The 16,738-nt window shown below is 51.6% G+C and overlaps 1 protein-coding gene across 1 annotated transcript in view; it reads left to right on the top strand.

Moving 5' to 3' along the window:
• The first annotated feature begins 4,704 nt into the window (after positions 1–4,704).
• The window catches only part of ADCY9 (adenylate cyclase 9), a 156,418-nt gene continuing 144,384 nt past the window's right edge, over positions 4,705–16,738 (top strand). The window contains exons 1-2 of the mRNA XM_025371130.1: positions 4,705–5,407; positions 5,610–7,345. Coding sequence (XP_025226915.1) covers positions 5,653–7,345 — 1,693 coding nt within the window. The 5' untranslated portion in view covers positions 4,705–5,407; positions 5,610–5,652. The remainder of the gene's footprint in view (positions 5,408–5,609; positions 7,346–16,738) is intronic.

Below are 16,738 nucleotides of genomic sequence, written 5' to 3' on the forward strand. Positions count from 1 at the left end.
TGCAAGGTATTTTGGTGATCTTCTCCAAAAGATCTTTTGCTTTGCTGAGACACCTGATCCTCTTGTCAATATGAAGGCAGCTGCTGGAGACTTGTGAACAGCCACCAGGATCAAGGAAGTCAATGGTAGGGAAAAAATGTGGGTACAGGCTAAGCACGTGGCTCACGCCTGTAATCCCAGCACTTTGGGAGGCCGAGGCAGGAGGATCACTTGAGGTCAGGAGTTCAAGACCAGCCTGGCCAACATGGTGAAACCCCTCCTCTACTAAAAATACAAAAATTAGCTGTGTGTGGTGGCGTACGCTCATAGTCTCAGCTACTTTGGAGGCTGAGGCAAGACAATTGTTTGAACCTGGGAAATGGAGGTTGCAGTGAGCTGAGATCATGCTACTATACTCTAGTCTGGGCGACAGAGTGAGACTCCATCTCGAAAAAAAAAAAAAAGGTGGGTACATTCCTACAAACTCACCCTCATCAGTTGAAAGAGAAAAAGACTCAAAGCTTGTAACTGCAGCTTTGGATGCATGATCAGGCAATAGCAGGGAATCCCATCTTCTAGCAGATGGTTCTCCAAGATTGTTGTCCACCTGACAAATGAAAATCACGTAGGCACTGCCAAGTCCTCAGGGGCTGGTGTGGTGAGAATGGCTACAGCTCAATCATTAGGCAGCTTATCTCAAAGCCTATCACGGTTGCCACCCAGTCTGACCTCTGATATCCTGGAGCCAAGGTCCTCACCCATCATGTGAATTTGCATGTGAGGGAGGGTGAGGAGGAGACACGGAGGCTGGCAAGGCGTTCTGCAAGCTTTTGCAGAGTTTGCATGGACACATTCTGATTCCCGCTGTGTGCGGGTGGGAGTTCTGTACACATCACAGACGGAAAAGAGAAAACGTCTGTGGATTTGGCAGCACCCTAGATTGGACGTTTGAAGAAAGCTGTTGCATCTGCCCCACGTCTTCTGTGAATCAGGTACCTTTATGCTTCTGGGAGGTCAAGGAGAGAACCCAGAACCCTCTGGTGACTTCCCTTTGGATCCTGGCACTATGAGAAGACGGTTAACCTCCTTTATAGAACTCTCCTTCACATCCAGTCCTTCAGACAGCCTAACTGATCCCATCTTCTTAACCCAACCTCTCCCCTGGACATCGTTCCCAAGCCCCTTAAAGATACAGGTGACGGCCGGCCCGGTGGCTCACGCCTGTAATCCCAGCACTTTGGGAGGCAGAGGCACGCGAATCACGAGGTCAGAAGTTGGAGACCAGCCTGATTAATATGGTGAAACTATGTCTCTGCTAAAAATACAAAAATTAGCCGGGCATGGTGGCGGGTGCCTATAGTCCCAGCTACACTGGAGGCTGAGGCAGGAGAATTGCTTGGACCCCGGAGGCAAAGGTTGCAGTGAGCCAAGATTGTACCATTGCACTCTAGCCTGGGTGACAAAGCGAGACTCCGTCTCAAAAAAAAAAAAAAAAAAAAAAAAAGAAAAAAGAAAGAAAATAGAAGATAAGGATGGCATATCCTTGTACCTCCAGGGCCTGACACACAGTGCCAGGCACCACATCCCCAGTCCCCCGAGGCTGATGGCATGATACACACTCTGGCCTGGACACTGGGGAGGCTTTGCCAGCTTATAGGTTTCAACAGCAGGGAAAGTGGCCGAATTGCTTCCAGAGAAGTAGGGAGGTGAGTATGATCATTACTTGTGTCTAAAAATCCGACATGACCAATTTACAAACACACAAGTCACCACAAATGATTTGGAGAGGAGAAGAAAAGTGCAGACAGGCGACCTTTCAGATGGTTTCAGCAAACCAGGAAGCGGGGAGCACAGCATTGCAGCCAGCGACGGGAGATGGAAGCTGTGAGCCCAGGCTCTGAGGGCCTCCCGTCCAGCTGGGCTGATGGAGGAGACGGGTACAGTCTGTGCTGGGCCATCGTGAGGCTTGCAGAGGGTAGTGCCAGGGTCGTGCAGGGCATCATGGCCTCAGAAGTCTGAGATCCAGTTTTCAATCTGAACTCATCACCCTTAGTAGGAAACCTAGGATCCGTTTCTCTTCAATCCTGGGTTTCATTTCACATCTTTAAACAAGGGACAATAGTATCTACCTCAGAGGGTTGCGGCAATGACCAAATGTGTCACAGGTGAAAATGTCCAGTAGTTTCTGGCATTTATGACATGTTCTGTCAATGATAGTTCACTATTATTATCCCATTTACTAAGCAAATGCCTGTGATGCACCATGCGTTTCTGAACCTCATATGTGAGAGTACCTGGCATAGAGTTGATGTTCATTAAAGGTTTATTTTTTAAATTTTTAGATAAACTTATTTTGAAATAGTTTTAGACTTGAAGAGTTGCAAAAATACTCGCGAGTTTCCCTATATCCCACATCCAGCTTCCCTTAATGTTTTTTTTTCCCCCAAGATGGGGTCTTGCTCTGTCGCCAGACTGGAGTGTAGTGGCACTATCTTGGCTCACTGCAACCTACATCTCCTGGATTCAAGTGATTCTCGTGCCTCAGCCTCCTGAGTAACTGGGATTACAGGCACATGCCACCAGGCCCAACTAATTTCTGTATTTTTAGTAGAGATGGGGTTTCACCATACTGGCCAGGCTGGTCTTGAACTCCTAACCTCAGGAGGTCTGCCTGTCTCAGCTTCCCAAAGTGCTGGGATTACAGGTGTAAGCCACTGTGCCGGGCTCAGCTTCCCCTAATATTAACATCTTACCTAACTATAGTAAGAGGATCAGAACCAGGAAATTAACAATGGCACAATGCTTTTAACTAAATTGCAGATCTTAGGTGAATTTCGCCCGCTCTCCTGCCACTGTCCTTTCCTGTTGCATGTTCCCAACCAGGATCCCATGTTCCATTTAGTTGTTGTATCTGTCCCCTTAGGGACGATTCCTAGTTTGTGACAGTTTCTTAGTCTTTGTCTTTCATGACCCGTAAGTGTCCAAAGACACTTTTGATGGGTACTGGTTAATCACTTTGTAGAACAGGTCTCAGTCGGGGTTTGTCTGGTGTTTTCTTGTGATTAGATTGAGATTACACACTTCTGCAGGAATACCACAGCAATATGTTACTTCTAGTTTTTTCCTCCTTTGTTGTAGTAAAATACACTCAACATAACATTTACCATTTAAACCACTTTATTTTATTTATTATTTTTTTGAGACGGAGTTTCACTCTTGTTGCCCAGGCTGGAGTGCAATGGTGTGATCTCGGCTCACCACAACCTCCGCCTCCTGGGTTCAAGCAATTCTCCTGCCGCAGTCTCTCGAATAGCTGGGATTACAGGCACGTGCCACCACGTGCGGCTAATTTTTGTATTTTTAGTGGAGACGGGGTTTCTCTGTGTTGGTCAGGCTGGTCTCGAATTCCCGATCTCGGGTGATCCGCCCGCCTCGGCCTCCCAAAGTGCTGGGATTACAGGCGTGAGCCACCGCGCCCGCCTTAAACTCACTTTAAAGTGTGATTCAAGGGCACTATGTAGATTCATCCTGTTGGATCATTTCTAAACTTTTTCATCATCCTAAAAGGAAACCCCAAGCTCCTTATCTTCCTCCCCTAGCACCTAGCAACCACCAATCTGTATTGCCTCTACGGATTTGCCAATTCGAGACATTTCAGCTGGATAGAATCATACGATATGTGACCTTTTGTGTTTGGCTTCTTTTACTAGCATAATGTTTCCCGGGTTCCTCCACACTGCAGTACGCATCGGTGCTCCATTCCTTTTTGTAGCCGAATAATATTCCATTGCATGGACAGACCACATTTTACTTTTATTTTCTAATTCAACAGTGAGAGCTGGTGTGGGCCCCGGCCCTGGGCCTGGGAGGCGACGGAGGGGATGGAAGAGAGCCCCGTGACTGGCAGGAGGTACTGTGGAGTGTGGGGAGAAGGGGTCGGGGTCTGCATGCTAGGGAGAATAGAATTTTATTTACACGTGGCAATGTTTATGGAGGCCAATGCAGAACTGCCGTTATGGGATGCGAACTCCTTTGAAAGTCTCATTTGTGTAAAAGGAAAAGCAGTAGTTCATGAGGAGGGGGAGAAGGGCTTAAGGACAGCAAGGGAAACTCCCCCTGGGGCGGGGGAACGTGGTGGTCGGTGGGCCCAGCTATGGAGGGTTGGCCCGCGAAGGTCGCCCCGTGAGCAGGTCTAGGGCAGGCCGAGTGCCCCGGGGCCCGCATTCATTGCTTACAGAGCAAAGGGAGCCTCCCGGGAGGGAAATCCAACGGTTGGAAACTTCGATTTATCCCAAAGGCGTGCCGAGTGGGAAGGCAACATTTTGATTTCCCAAACGTTGCGCCCAGCGGCTCCCTTCCACGCCACGCGCCTTCAGGTCTCTCCGCAGCCCGGGACCCCGGGCAGCGAGTGGTCTCTGAGGCGCCCAGAGAGGCCCGGCCCGCAGCGCCCGGAGCGCCCGCAGTGTACGCAGCGCGCGGCCGAGGAGCGGCGCCGCCCGGGGCGGAGGGCGGAGCCGAGTGCGCGCCCCGCCCCGCCCCGCAGCCCGGAGCCCAGCGCGCGCACCAAGGCGGGGCGGCGCGCGGCCCTTGCGCGTGTCCGGGGCCAGGAGGCGGTGGCGGCGTGCGCGGGCCGCGCGTGCGCGCTGCGGCGGGGCGAGGGGCGGCGCGGGCGCGCGTCTGTCAGTGACAGCGGGCGGGGCAGGGGCCGGAGGTGGTGGCGGCGGCGGCTCTTCCGACATGAGGCAGCGGCCGCGGGGGACACGGCGGCGGGCGCGGCGGCGGCCGCATCTCTAGCTCTGGGAGGCTGCCCCCGGCGTGGGCGCGGGCGGGCGGGCGTCCCGGCTGGCGTCGCGGGAGCCCGGCTCTGCGGCAGCGTCTGCACCGCCGCCCGGCGAGGGGCCCGCGTCCGTGGTTCCACGCGCTCGGTCCCGGGACAGCGGCGGTCCCGGCGGGGGCGGCGGCGCGCTCGGGGGGAAGCAGGCCCCGCTAGACGGGCCGCGCCGACGGGCTCCGCGCACTCGCAGCCCGGGGCGCCCCCACCCCCGGCGCCCGCCGCCGCGGGTAGGGCCGGCCCGGAGTGCGGGAGGCGGCCGGGGAGCGCGAGCCGTGGGCGCCCGCCGAAGCTCGCGGCTCCGGGTCGGGGCCGGGGCCGGCCGCGCGCCGCTTTTGACGCATCGGAGCGCGGCTCCTGCAGGATGGAGGGCTCCGCGCCGCCGGCGGAGTTGTTTGTGCGCAGGCGGCTCGCGGGGCTGGGAGCGCTCAAGGTCTGAACTTCCCTCCGGAGCCGCAGCTGGAGGAGGCGAGCGCGCAAGGAGGAGAAGCCGCGCGGCGCGGAGGCCACCCTCGGGGCGAGCGGCGCTGAAGGCGAGCGAGCACTGCGGTCCCGTACCCACGGCGGCCACGCGGCGGGGACCCCCGGGCGCTCTAGGTCCGTCCCGAGCGGTTCTCGTCCGCCTCGAAGGTGGGGGCGGTGGGGATACAGCTGAGCCGGGATCCACAGTTTCGGGGAGCAGATGGTGCCTGTCCAAGTCGCGTGCTGGAGCCGCCACCTAGGACGGGAGCAGGTCCCCGGCCTGCAGGTGTGCATGCCTAGGTGGGAGCGCAGCTAACTCTCCCGGTTTTGCTGGCAGGTACTGGTGACCCCGGCCCGGGCAGGCCCCGGGACTCGACAACATGGCTTCCCCGCCCCACCAGCAGCTGCTGCATCACCACAGCACCGAGGTGAGTTGCGACTCCAGCGGGGACAGCAACAGCGTGCGCGTCAAGATCAACCCCAAGCAGCTGTCCTCCAACAGCCATCCCAAGCACTGCAAATACAGCATCTCCTCCAGCTGCAGCAGCTCCGGGGATTCCGGGGGCGTCCCCCGGCGAGTGGGCGGCGGAGGCCGGCTGCGCAGGCAGAAGAAGCTGCCCCAGCTGTTTGAGAGGGCCTCCAGCCGCTGGTGGGACCCCAAGTTCGACTCGGTGAACCTGGAGGAGGCCTGCCTGGAGCGCTGCTTCCCGCAGACCCAGCGCCGGTTCCGGTATGCGCTCTTCTACATCGGCTTCGCCTGCCTTCTGTGGAGCATCTATTTTGCGGTGCACATGAGATCCAGACTGATCGTCATGGTCGCCCCCGCGCTGTGCTTCCTCGTGGTGTGTGTGGGCTTCTTTCTGTTTACCTTCACCAAGCTGTACGCCCGGCATTACGCGTGGACCTCGCTGGCTCTCACCCTGCTGGTGTTCGCCCTGACCCTGGCTGCGCAGTTCCAGGTCTTGACGCCTGTCTCAGGACGCGGCGACAGCTCCAACCTTACGGTCACAGCCCAGCCCACAGATACTTGCTTATCTCAAGTGGGGAGCTTCTCCATGTGCATCGAAGTGCTCTTTTTGCTCTATACCGTCATGCACTTACCTTTGTACCTGAGCTTGTGTCTGGGGGTGGCCTACTCTGTCCTTTTCGAGACCTTTGGCTACCATTTCCGGGATGAAGCCTGCTTCCCCTCGCCCGGAGCCGGGGCCCTGCACTGGGAGCTGCTGAGCAGGGCGCTGCTCCACAGCTGCATCCACGCCATCGGGGTCCACCTGTTCATCATGTCCCAGGTGAGGTCCAGGAGCACCTTCCTCAAGGTAGGGCAATCCATTATGCACGGGAAGGACCTGGAAGTGGAAAAAGCCCTCAAAGAGAGGATGATTCATTCCGTGATGCCAAGAATCATAGCCGATGACTTAATGAAGCAGGGGGATGAGGAGAGTGAGAATTCTGTCAAGAGGCATGCCACCTCGAGCCCCAAAAACAGGAAGAAAAAGTCTTCCATCCAAAAAGCGCCTATAGCCTTCCGCCCTTTCAAGATGCAGCAGATCGAAGAAGTCAGTATTTTATTTGCAGATATTGTGGGCTTCACCAAGATGAGTGCCAACAAGTCCGCCCACGCCCTGGTGGGTCTCCTGAACGATCTGTTCGGTCGCTTCGACCGCCTGTGTGAGGAAACCAAGTGTGAGAAAATCAGCACTCTGGGAGACTGTTACTATTGTGTGGCGGGCTGTCCCGAGCCCCGGGCCGACCATGCCTACTGCTGCATCGAGATGGGCCTGGGCATGATCAAGGCCATCGAGCAGTTCTGCCAGGAGAAGAAGGAGATGGTGAACATGCGAGTCGGGGTGCACACGGGTACCGTCCTGTGCGGCATCCTGGGCATGAGGAGGTTTAAATTTGATGTGTGGTCCAACGATGTGAACCTGGCCAATCTCATGGAGCAGCTGGGAGTGGCCGGCAAAGTTCACATTTCTGAGGCCACTGCAAAATACTTAGATGACCGGTACGAAATGGAAGACGGGAAAGTTATCGAACGGCTGGGCCACAGCGTGGTTGCTGACCAGTTGAAAGGTATGTGCACTTCTTTACCTCAGTATCCCTCCTCCCTGAAACTGATTGTATTAAAAAAGAAACACACACACACACACACACACACACACACACACTTTCAACCTCAGTGTGTAGAGGCAGCTCGGGTATCTCAGAATGCCTTACCATGGGGGGATCTCAGGGTCAGTGTGACTTTTCCTCCAGCGGGTCAAATATCACAGATCTCTTCAGACTGCAGAAAGGGACGCTGTGCAGACATGACCTAGATGCGACCTGTAGAAGGAAGGAGAACTTTGAACGAGCATAACCACTGGTTGGCTGAAATACGGGGGTACGTCCGGTGAACGTAAGGGTATGGAGCCGTTCAGCATTCAGCACTTTTTAGCACTTAAGGAAATTGCCTTTGCATTTCATTTGGTCACCCCGAAGTCCCATCCAAATGTTTCTCTCTGCCCATTTTGCGAAAACGTGGAGAATAAAACCTTTCTCCTCTCTGGGCCTCACTTTGCTTGTCCTCAAAATAGGGATAGGAAGTCGGCGCAGTCCTGCAGGACTCTGGAGAACTGGACGGAGTTACTTACCTCTGAGTGCACACTGCCTTTTATCTAGGTCTTTTAAAAAAAGTTTGCATTTTCAGCTTTCAGCCGTCATTTGTTTAAGGATATTTTATTATCACAGTATTTGCCTTAAGTGAAGAACCGGGCATTTTAGAATATTGAGCTTCTGCAGCCGCCAGGTGATCTGGAAGGGAGAGACGTACCCACAGAAGAGCTGGTATTCTCCTCCCTCAGCCTCTCAGGTTTGGATCTGGTGCCTGGTCCCTGGTTTCAAGCTCCCTACTGCTATTCTTGATGTTTTTACTGGGCTGCTGCTTTTTTCTAATACAGGACAAAAGTCTTTGAGATCTGGAAAATGATGTTAAAATAAGTAGGATGAAAAAGAAGGATTTTAAGTAATCTGCTACATTTCTTCCCCCCTTCTTCCTTTTTAAACAGCCCTTATGTTTTAGCAAAATCTTCAGGATTGAGGGGAACATCTATTTTGGAAGTATGTAGAGAAAATAACGCTGATTTTTTTAAAGCCTGCTTTTGTGAAGCTGTATTGTTTTTGTGGCCTCCCCACACTGCATGCTTACACAGTTAACAGCCTCAGGAAAGGGAATCCTCGGAAGGAGAAGTAGTGAATAGTTCCAGTCAGAGATGGCAGAGGCAATACTTTCAATCAGAGACGGCAGAAGTAGTAATGTCAGTCAGAGACGGCCAGTGGTTGAGGTAGGGCCTGCACAGGTCGTTGGTGTGAGATCATCCTATATCCCCAGTTGGCATTCTCTTTCTCTGGCTTGTGATCTGAGCTCCTGTATCTTTTATGTATTTGTTATCTGGCAAGGGAACATCACCTTTCTTCTGATTTTTCTTTATTTTACTAACTTTGCTGATGAAGATTTTATGGATGTAGACAAAAACTATTTTCACCAAGAATTCCCCTAACCTAGAGTGCTTTAAGGACTATGTTGACAAGGTCAGAAACTACACTTTGCCGTTCACTTGAAAGATGCTGCCGTGACAAGTTCTTTCTGTTTAGGGTAGTGGCAATTGCTCTTGAGCCTGAAGGTGTCAGTGGATGGAGCTGTGGGTGTAACCCCTGCTTGACACCTTGGCATTTTTAGGGCCCAGGTGTTGGGAGCTCTGTCCTGGGGGACTGGGGGACGGTGGAGCTGGGCGGCAGTACATTAAATGAAATATGTTGGCCCACAGGACAATGAGAACAGTTTTGTAAGCTGTACTTTGTATGCTGTATTACTCGAATTTCAAAAATGAAAAGGGTGTAATCATTTGGAAATTGCCAAGTCATTGAATACCTATTTTGTGAATTTATGAGTAGTTTTATTTTAAGTTTATAGATCAGGGGACTCAGACACTGAGGCAAAAAAAAAAAAAAAATGCTAGAGTGGGTTTGTGTGTGTATGTGTTTTTAAACCTCAAATAGTGTAAATTTGGTAAATTAACTTTTCTTGACATTTGTGTACATTGTACATTTATAAAAGGTTTAGTACTGTAGGGAGTAGGGAAGAAAGAAGGCTTAGCCAAGCTGCTGATTTTTTAAATGTGATATTCTTCCCTGTAGCTGTTTCCCTGAGACCATGATTTTGTTTTCTTGAGCTCATTTTGCAAACCTTTGTGGATAGGACTCCAGGAATAGAGCATGTCTACACAACTTCCTGGCCCTTTTGGAAACTGTCCTTACAAAGCTAAATTAAGATGATAGCACAGTTTGTAGAAGACCCTTTCACCCACATCGTTAAGCTTATCTACATGTAAGATCGATTTTCGCCTCTGCCTTTAGGCTGGTGGCAAATGTTTTCTCTATACAATGTTGGGTATTATGGGAGGCTGAGGCAGGAGAATTGTTTGAACCCGGGAGGAGGAGGTTGTAGTGAGCCGAGGCTGTGTCACTGCACTCCGGCCTGGGCAACAGAGCAAGACTCTGTCTTAAAGAACAACAACAACAAAAAACAAAAAAACCCCAATATTGGGTATTATCCTTTCCCTTGTACCCCCTTTTCTGATCCCAGGGTTAAAAAGCACCCAGTAGCGGCCCAGCAGGAGCGGGCATCCGTAGAATGAGAAGGGGCTTCTAGAACTAGCCTGGGAGCACAGAAGGAAGCTCCTCTCATTCGAATTTATCTGAACAGGCTTTGCAGAAGGGTAGTTTCATGATTTCTGCACATTCCCTCACTCTGAAATCTGTGCTGTGCCCCGGCACCGACTGTGCACCTGGCACTGTGGATGTGGAGGAGGATCCGTGATCATGAGGTAGGGGGTGGGACTTGACTCCAGAGGTGGGGCACAGATGCCAGACCGAATTGGGGACTAGCTAATACAGGGATGGGGCCGAAGCAGCGTTCTGCAAGATACACCCACCAGTGTGCCATGTTAGTTTACTGTCACCATGGCCACACCTGGAGTTACTGCCTCGTTCCATGGCCATGACCTGACAACTCAGAAGCTACCACCCTTTTCCTAGAAATTTCTGCCTAAGCCGCCCCTTACTCTATATGAAATTAAAAGTAGGTATAAGGTAAGGCCAGGCGCAGTGGCTCACGCCTATAACCCCAGCACTTTGGGAGGCCAAGGTGTGTGGATCACCTGTAGTCATGAGTTCGAGACCAGTGTGGCCAACATAGTGAAAGCCCGTCTCTACTAAAAATACAAAAATTAGCCAGGTGTGGTGGTACGCGCCTGTAATCCCAGGTGCTCGGGAGGCTGAGGCAGAAGAATCGCTTGAACCCAGGAGGTGGAGGTTGCAGTGAGCTGTCATCATGGCCACTGCACTCCAGCCTGGGCGACAGCCTAGGTGAGGCTGTGTCTCCAAAAAAAAAAAAAAAAAAGTGATATAAGTATGATTTCAAAACTGCCCTGAGCTGCTACTTTCTGCCTTTGGGGGAGCCCAGCTCTGCAGGAGCAGTCACGGAGCTGTAACACTGCCTGCCTCTTCAATAAAGCTGTTTTCTTTCCTGCCACCGGTTCACTCTTGAATTCTTTCCTGGGCAAAGCCAAGAACCCTCTTGGGCTCGGCCCCACTTTGGGTCTCGCCTCCGCTGCGTTTATAGTTCCCACCCTCCATGAGGTCACAGTTGAAAGTGTTGTGGAGTATGTCCGGGAGTGGGGAGCGCTTTAGAGAGGGCTCCTGCTGGAGCTGGGTCGTAAGATCAGGCCATGGCTCTCCAGATGGACAGAAGAGCAAGGGGCAGAGCGGAGAGGTGGGCGTGGCTGGGCCCTGTGCTTCTCTGTGGGGGCAGGCGATTGTTAGTCGTTGGTCAGGACAAGGAAGGCCACGGGTAACGTGGGAAGGACTTTGGATTTGATCCTTTGGGTGTCAGGGAACCACTTAACAGGGGACTTAGGCGATCTGACTTGCAGTTTTAGAAAGTTCACTCTTTCAGAGCTAGTGAGTGTGGGCTGGAAAGAGATTAATGAGGTGTTGAGTAAATCCCAGGTGGGGGTGATGGTGGCCCAATCCAAGGTCACAGTAGTAGTGATGGAGGTGATGGGATCTGAGTGGCATTAGGAAGACCAGCTTGATGAGACTGCAAGCCAGATTTAAACAGATGACTGGCAGGAGGGAAGGGCTTAACCCTTCCCTGTGAATGGGAAGTGGCATTTTAAGTTTCTGGAAGTGACTTGGCGACAATGTGGAGTCAGGAATGGGTGAGGGGCCTTTGAAGTTGCTGTGGTATGAATGGAGAATGCAGGATGGACTTACAGAAGGAGGCCCGGAACCCCCGGCTTGCTTATTCATTCAGCGAATCATTTACTCTGTGCCAGGCACGGTTCTGGGTTCTGGCAATACAGCTGTAAACAAAACAGATTCCTGCTCTTGTAATAGGGGACAAGAATTTTTAAGTCAGTAATATAGGAGGATCGCTGGAGCCCAGGAGGTCGAGGCTGCAGAGAGCCGTGATTGCACCACTGCATTCCAGCCTGGGCGACAGAGTGAGACCCTGTCTCTAAGAAACAAAAACCAGGCCTTCTAATAGGGGAGATCTAATAGAGGAGACAACAGGGAAGTCAAACCATAAATAAGATAGAAAAAGTGTTTTGTGAAAAAACGTAAAGCAGGAAGGGGATATAGAAGATGGGGTGTACGTGAGTGTGAGAAATCTTATCTAGGGTGGCCAGGCACTGGGAGAAGGTTGCAGGAATTTTTAGCATACTGCTAGGATTTTGGAAATAATTTAAAAAGTGAGGGGCCGGGCATGGTGGCTCATGCCTGTAATCCCAACACCTTGGGAGGCCGAGGTAGGCAGATCACCTGAGGTCGGGAGTTTGAGACCAGCCTGGCCAATATGGTGAAACCCCATCTGTACTAAAAATACAAAAATTTACCAGGTGTGGTGGCAGGTAATCCCAGCTACTCAGGAGACTGAGACAGGAGAATTACTTGAACCTGGGAGGCGGAGGTTGCAGTGAGCCAAGATCGCGCCATTGCACTCCAGCCTGGGCAACAAGAATGGACCCTGTCTTAAAAAAAAAAAAAAGGCCGGGCGCGGTGGCTCAAGCCTGTAATCCCAGCACTTTGGGAGGCCGAGACGGGCGGATCACGAGGTCAGAAGATCGAGACCATCCTGGCGAATACGGTGAAACCCTGTCTCTACTAAAAAATACAAAAAACTAGCCGGGCGCGGTGGCGGGCGCCTGTAGTCCCAACTACTCGGGAGGCTGAGGCAGGAGAATGGCGTGAACCCGGGAGGCGGAGCTTGCAGTGAGCTGAGATCCGGCCATTGCACTCCAGCCTGGGCGGCAGAGCGAGACTCCGTCTCAAAAAAAAAAAAAAAAAAAAAAAGTGAAGCACAGTTATTAAAGATATGGAGAAATGGGCGGGGTGTGGTGGCTCATGCCTGTAATCCCAGCACTTTGGGAGGCCGAGGTGGGTAGATCACGAGGTCAGGAGTTCGAGACCAGCCTGGCTAACATGGTGAAAGCCCGTCTCTACTGAAAATGCAATAATTGACTGGGCATGGTGACAGGCGCCTGTAGTCCCAGCTACTTGGGAAGCTGAGGCAGGAGAATCGTTGGAACCTGGGAGGCAGAGGTTGCAGTGAGCCGAGATGGCGCCACTGCACTCCAGCCTGGGCGATAGGGTGAGACTTCATCGCAAAAAAAAAAAAAAAAAAAAAAAAAGAGTCTGATTCAGGTGAGGGACCTTCCACAGCATTTGGGGTGAAACCGCTAGGCCTGAGGGAACCATGGCTGTTGTGTTCTGCCTTGGGCCACAAGCAAAAAACGGTGCGTGTTATCTTGAGCTGTTGGCTTTTCCTGTCATAGGTACAGCGTCACAAAGACAGAAAGTGAAACCGTTAGAAAATATCTACAGGCATCTTCTTTTCCCCGGTAAATATTAGGAAGACAGAATGAAGATGCTTCGCCACTCCCATCCACACCCATGGTGATATCTCTGAAGCAGGGAATACTGGGTAGCAATCACATTGTCAGATGTAGAAATTAAAAAAGCCTTTTTTCCCCAGCCAAACTTTATGCTTGTGGAGTAGCTGGGGGAAGAGACCACTGGTGTGCATTTGGGCAGATTGTCACCTGTTGGCCGCTTCTGTGACCAAGACCTTCGCCTTAAAGGAGTTCCTATCTAGACCCTGTCTGGTGGGCCGACAGACCAACGGTGGACGGAGGCATTCTGTATGCGTTAGCCTCTGCAGACACCTGTCTCATGCTGGAAATCTGGGTGCCCTGTTAACCGTGGTCACGGGCCTGCCAGCTGACAGAACCCTAGCCAGGTGTTGGTTTGGGGTTCAGTTGCATGCTCAGGTGTTCCCCTTCCTTCCTCCGTTAGCTTGGGTAGCTTGTCCCCACCTGAGCCTGCAACCCTTGCCACTGGGATGCTAGCCTGTGAGCACAGCCCAGTCTCCTTGCTTGGAAATTCTGCGTTGACCTGCATTCTTCTTTTTTTTTGAGACAGAGTCTTGCTGTGTCGCTCAGGCTGGAGTGTCATGGCGCGATCTCAGCTCACTGCAACCTCTGCCTCCAGGGTTCAAGTGGTTCTCCTGCCTCAGCCTCCTGAGTAGCTGGGATTACAGGCAAGTGCCACCACGCCCAGCTAATTTTTGTATTTTTAGTAGAGATGGGGTTTCACCATGTAGGCCAGGCTGGTCTCGAACTCCTGACCTCAGGTGATCCACCTGCCTCAACCTCCCAGAGTGCTGGGATTATAGGCGTGAGCCAGCCTTGACCCGCATTCTTGAGCAGGATCTCTAGTGCACGTGGAAATGCAGCCTCTCAGATAGCAAATGGCAGAGATGAGATGAAGCACACAGTTGCCCTCCACAGCTGGGGTGGGAGACAGAAAACAGCTATAGAGTTGACTCTCAAGCCGCCCCCAGTGACCATTTGTTCAGGCTCTTTGAGACCTGGCTTCCAGTGACAAGGACAGAGCTGTTAATTCTGAAGACAAGCTTTCGAGTAGAAGTAACCTCTGGTGAAGCGAGAGAAGGTTAAGGTTTGCTGCATTGCCGACGGGATGAAGAAGGAAGGGAAGGCTGTCTTTTCAGGTAGAATGCCTAAGGAAGGGAAACGTGGAGAAGGAACAATTAGAGCAAGTCAAGAAGTTTCAAGATTTTTGTCTGCTGGCCAGCTTGGTTAGATAGTAATTATGTTTCTGCATATTGGTCAGTGTTGCCTGTGTACTTTGCTGTGGAATAGTAATCTTGGAAAAAAACAAACCCACATTAATCTGTCCATGTCTGGGCACAGAGTGTGCACGAGCCTGCGTGGGCCGTAAGTCTTGTCTTTCTCTTGGTGGGTGATTTCCGTATTGGCATGTTTGCTGGAATTTCAATATTGTAAGAGTGTGATCATTCACCATTAGAATTCTGCAGGTCCCCTCCTGACTCTGGACTGGCTGAGCTGAGGGGCCTGTCATCCATCTGGCCCTGGGCATATCATTTGTACTTTGCCTGTGACACACCTCAAGACCTTTTCCAACAGGAACTAGCACCCCTCCAGGAAATTTTGTGAAGAGATGAGAGTTTGTGAAACAGGAAGGGAACTGGCAAGGGAAGTGGCCAGGCACCAGTGCTGCCGTGGAACAGAAGGGAAGGGACTGGGCTGCATCAGAGGGTGTAGGTGGAGCCCCCACCCATGGGTGTGGGCCAAGGGTAGGGTGGTCCTCCCCTGGGAAGACTACAGACAGCAGTGATATTCTTGTAGTCTTGTGGATGTACCCAGTGAACCACACCAGGCAAGCCAACCTGTGGCTAAATTTTAGTCAACTTAGGCAAAGAAGACTGCCCCTTGTAAAACTTGTCTGCTCTTGGAAATCAGGTTTTTGGTCTCATTTTCTCCAGCCTTTGTTAGCGTTGCACTTGTAAAAAATTCCTGGCATCCTTTCTGTAGAGTTAAGTGGGGAGGCTCAGTGTTCTGGGATGGGGGGAACATCGAACCCGCTAGAGGCTGGTGGTGGCAGTGGAGGCAGAACGAGTTGTAGCAGTAGTGGTGGCAGGAGTGTGACCTAGAGGGCAGAAGCTGGGAAACAGGGTGAAATGCTGGGCCCCTGACACTCAGGGATAGCTGCACCTAGTTTATATGCCTTCCTCTAATGCGGTAGAAATTGTTGTTTCTGTAGGTTTTTTTCTTTTCTTTTTGAGACAGGGTCTTGCTGTGTCGCCCAGGCTGGAGTGCAGTGGTACAGTCACAGCTCACTGCAGCCTTGACCTCCTGTACTCAGATAATCCTCCCTTGTCAGCCTCTCGAGTAGCTGGGACCACAGGTGCATGCCGCCACACCCAACTAAGTTTTTTTTTGAGACAGAGTCTCACTCTTGCCCAGGCTGGAGAGCAGTGGTGTGATCTTAACTCACTGCAACCTCTGCCTTCCGGGTTCAAGCAATTCTCCTGCCTCAGCCTCTCAAGTAGCTGGGATCACAGGTGCGCGTCACCACGCCTGGCTAATTTTTTGTATTTTTAGTAGAAACGGGGTTTCACCATGTTAGCCACCTCGCCTGACCCATGGCTAAAGTTTTTTAAGTGATGTAATGTACCATGTTAAACACTTTTAAGTGTGTTCGCTGAATTTTCTTAGCTGCTTTGGCCTTCAATTTGTTACAATATGTTGGACAATGTGTAGAAAATCTGATTTTATAGAGATACATAGTTGGGAGAGCATTTTCATAGCCTTTTTGTGTAATTATGGATTTTTTTCTTTGATTCTGTAGAAACATTCAACAAGTGAGTAGTAGTTTCTTTTCTTTTTCTGAGATGGGGTCCTGCTCTGTCACCCAGGCTGGAGTGCATTGGTGCTGCCATAGCTCACTGCAGCCTTGACCTCCTGGGCTCAAGCGATTCTCCTGCCTTGGCCTACCAAGTAGCTGGAACTACAGGCATGCACCACCACACCCTGCTGATGTTTTATTTTGAGCAGTAGTTTCTTAAAGGTTAGTTGCAGTATGGAATCTGAAATTTTATTATCTTTTTTTTTGTACACGATTATATTAAACGCTGTTGGGTTTTTACCCAGGTGTGATTGTATAATGCACTAGTCATTTGGAAAATACTGGTCTTTTGAATGATGCAGCTCTTCCACATGTTGACATCAGTTAGTTCTAATAGTCTGAAGATGTTGACTTCATCACAGTGGCTGATGTAAGTTTTCCAAAAACCCTACTTGAAAATTGGAATTTTGGCCGGGCGCGGTGGCTCAAGCCTGTAATCCCAGCACTTTGGGAGGCCGAGACGGGCGGATCAAGAGGTCAGGAGATCGAGACCATCCTGGCTAACACAGTGAAACCCCGTCTCTACTAAAAATACAAAAACTTAGCCGGGCGAGGTGGCGGGCGCCTGTAGTCCCAGCTACTCGGGAGGCTGAGGCAGGAGAATGGCGTAAACCCGGGAGGCGGAGCTTGCAGTGA

This window comes from Theropithecus gelada, chromosome 20 (assembly GCF_003255815.1).
Source record: "Theropithecus gelada isolate Dixy chromosome 20, Tgel_1.0, whole genome shotgun sequence".
NCBI classification, from domain to species: domain Eukaryota; kingdom Metazoa; phylum Chordata; class Mammalia; order Primates; family Cercopithecidae; genus Theropithecus; species Theropithecus gelada.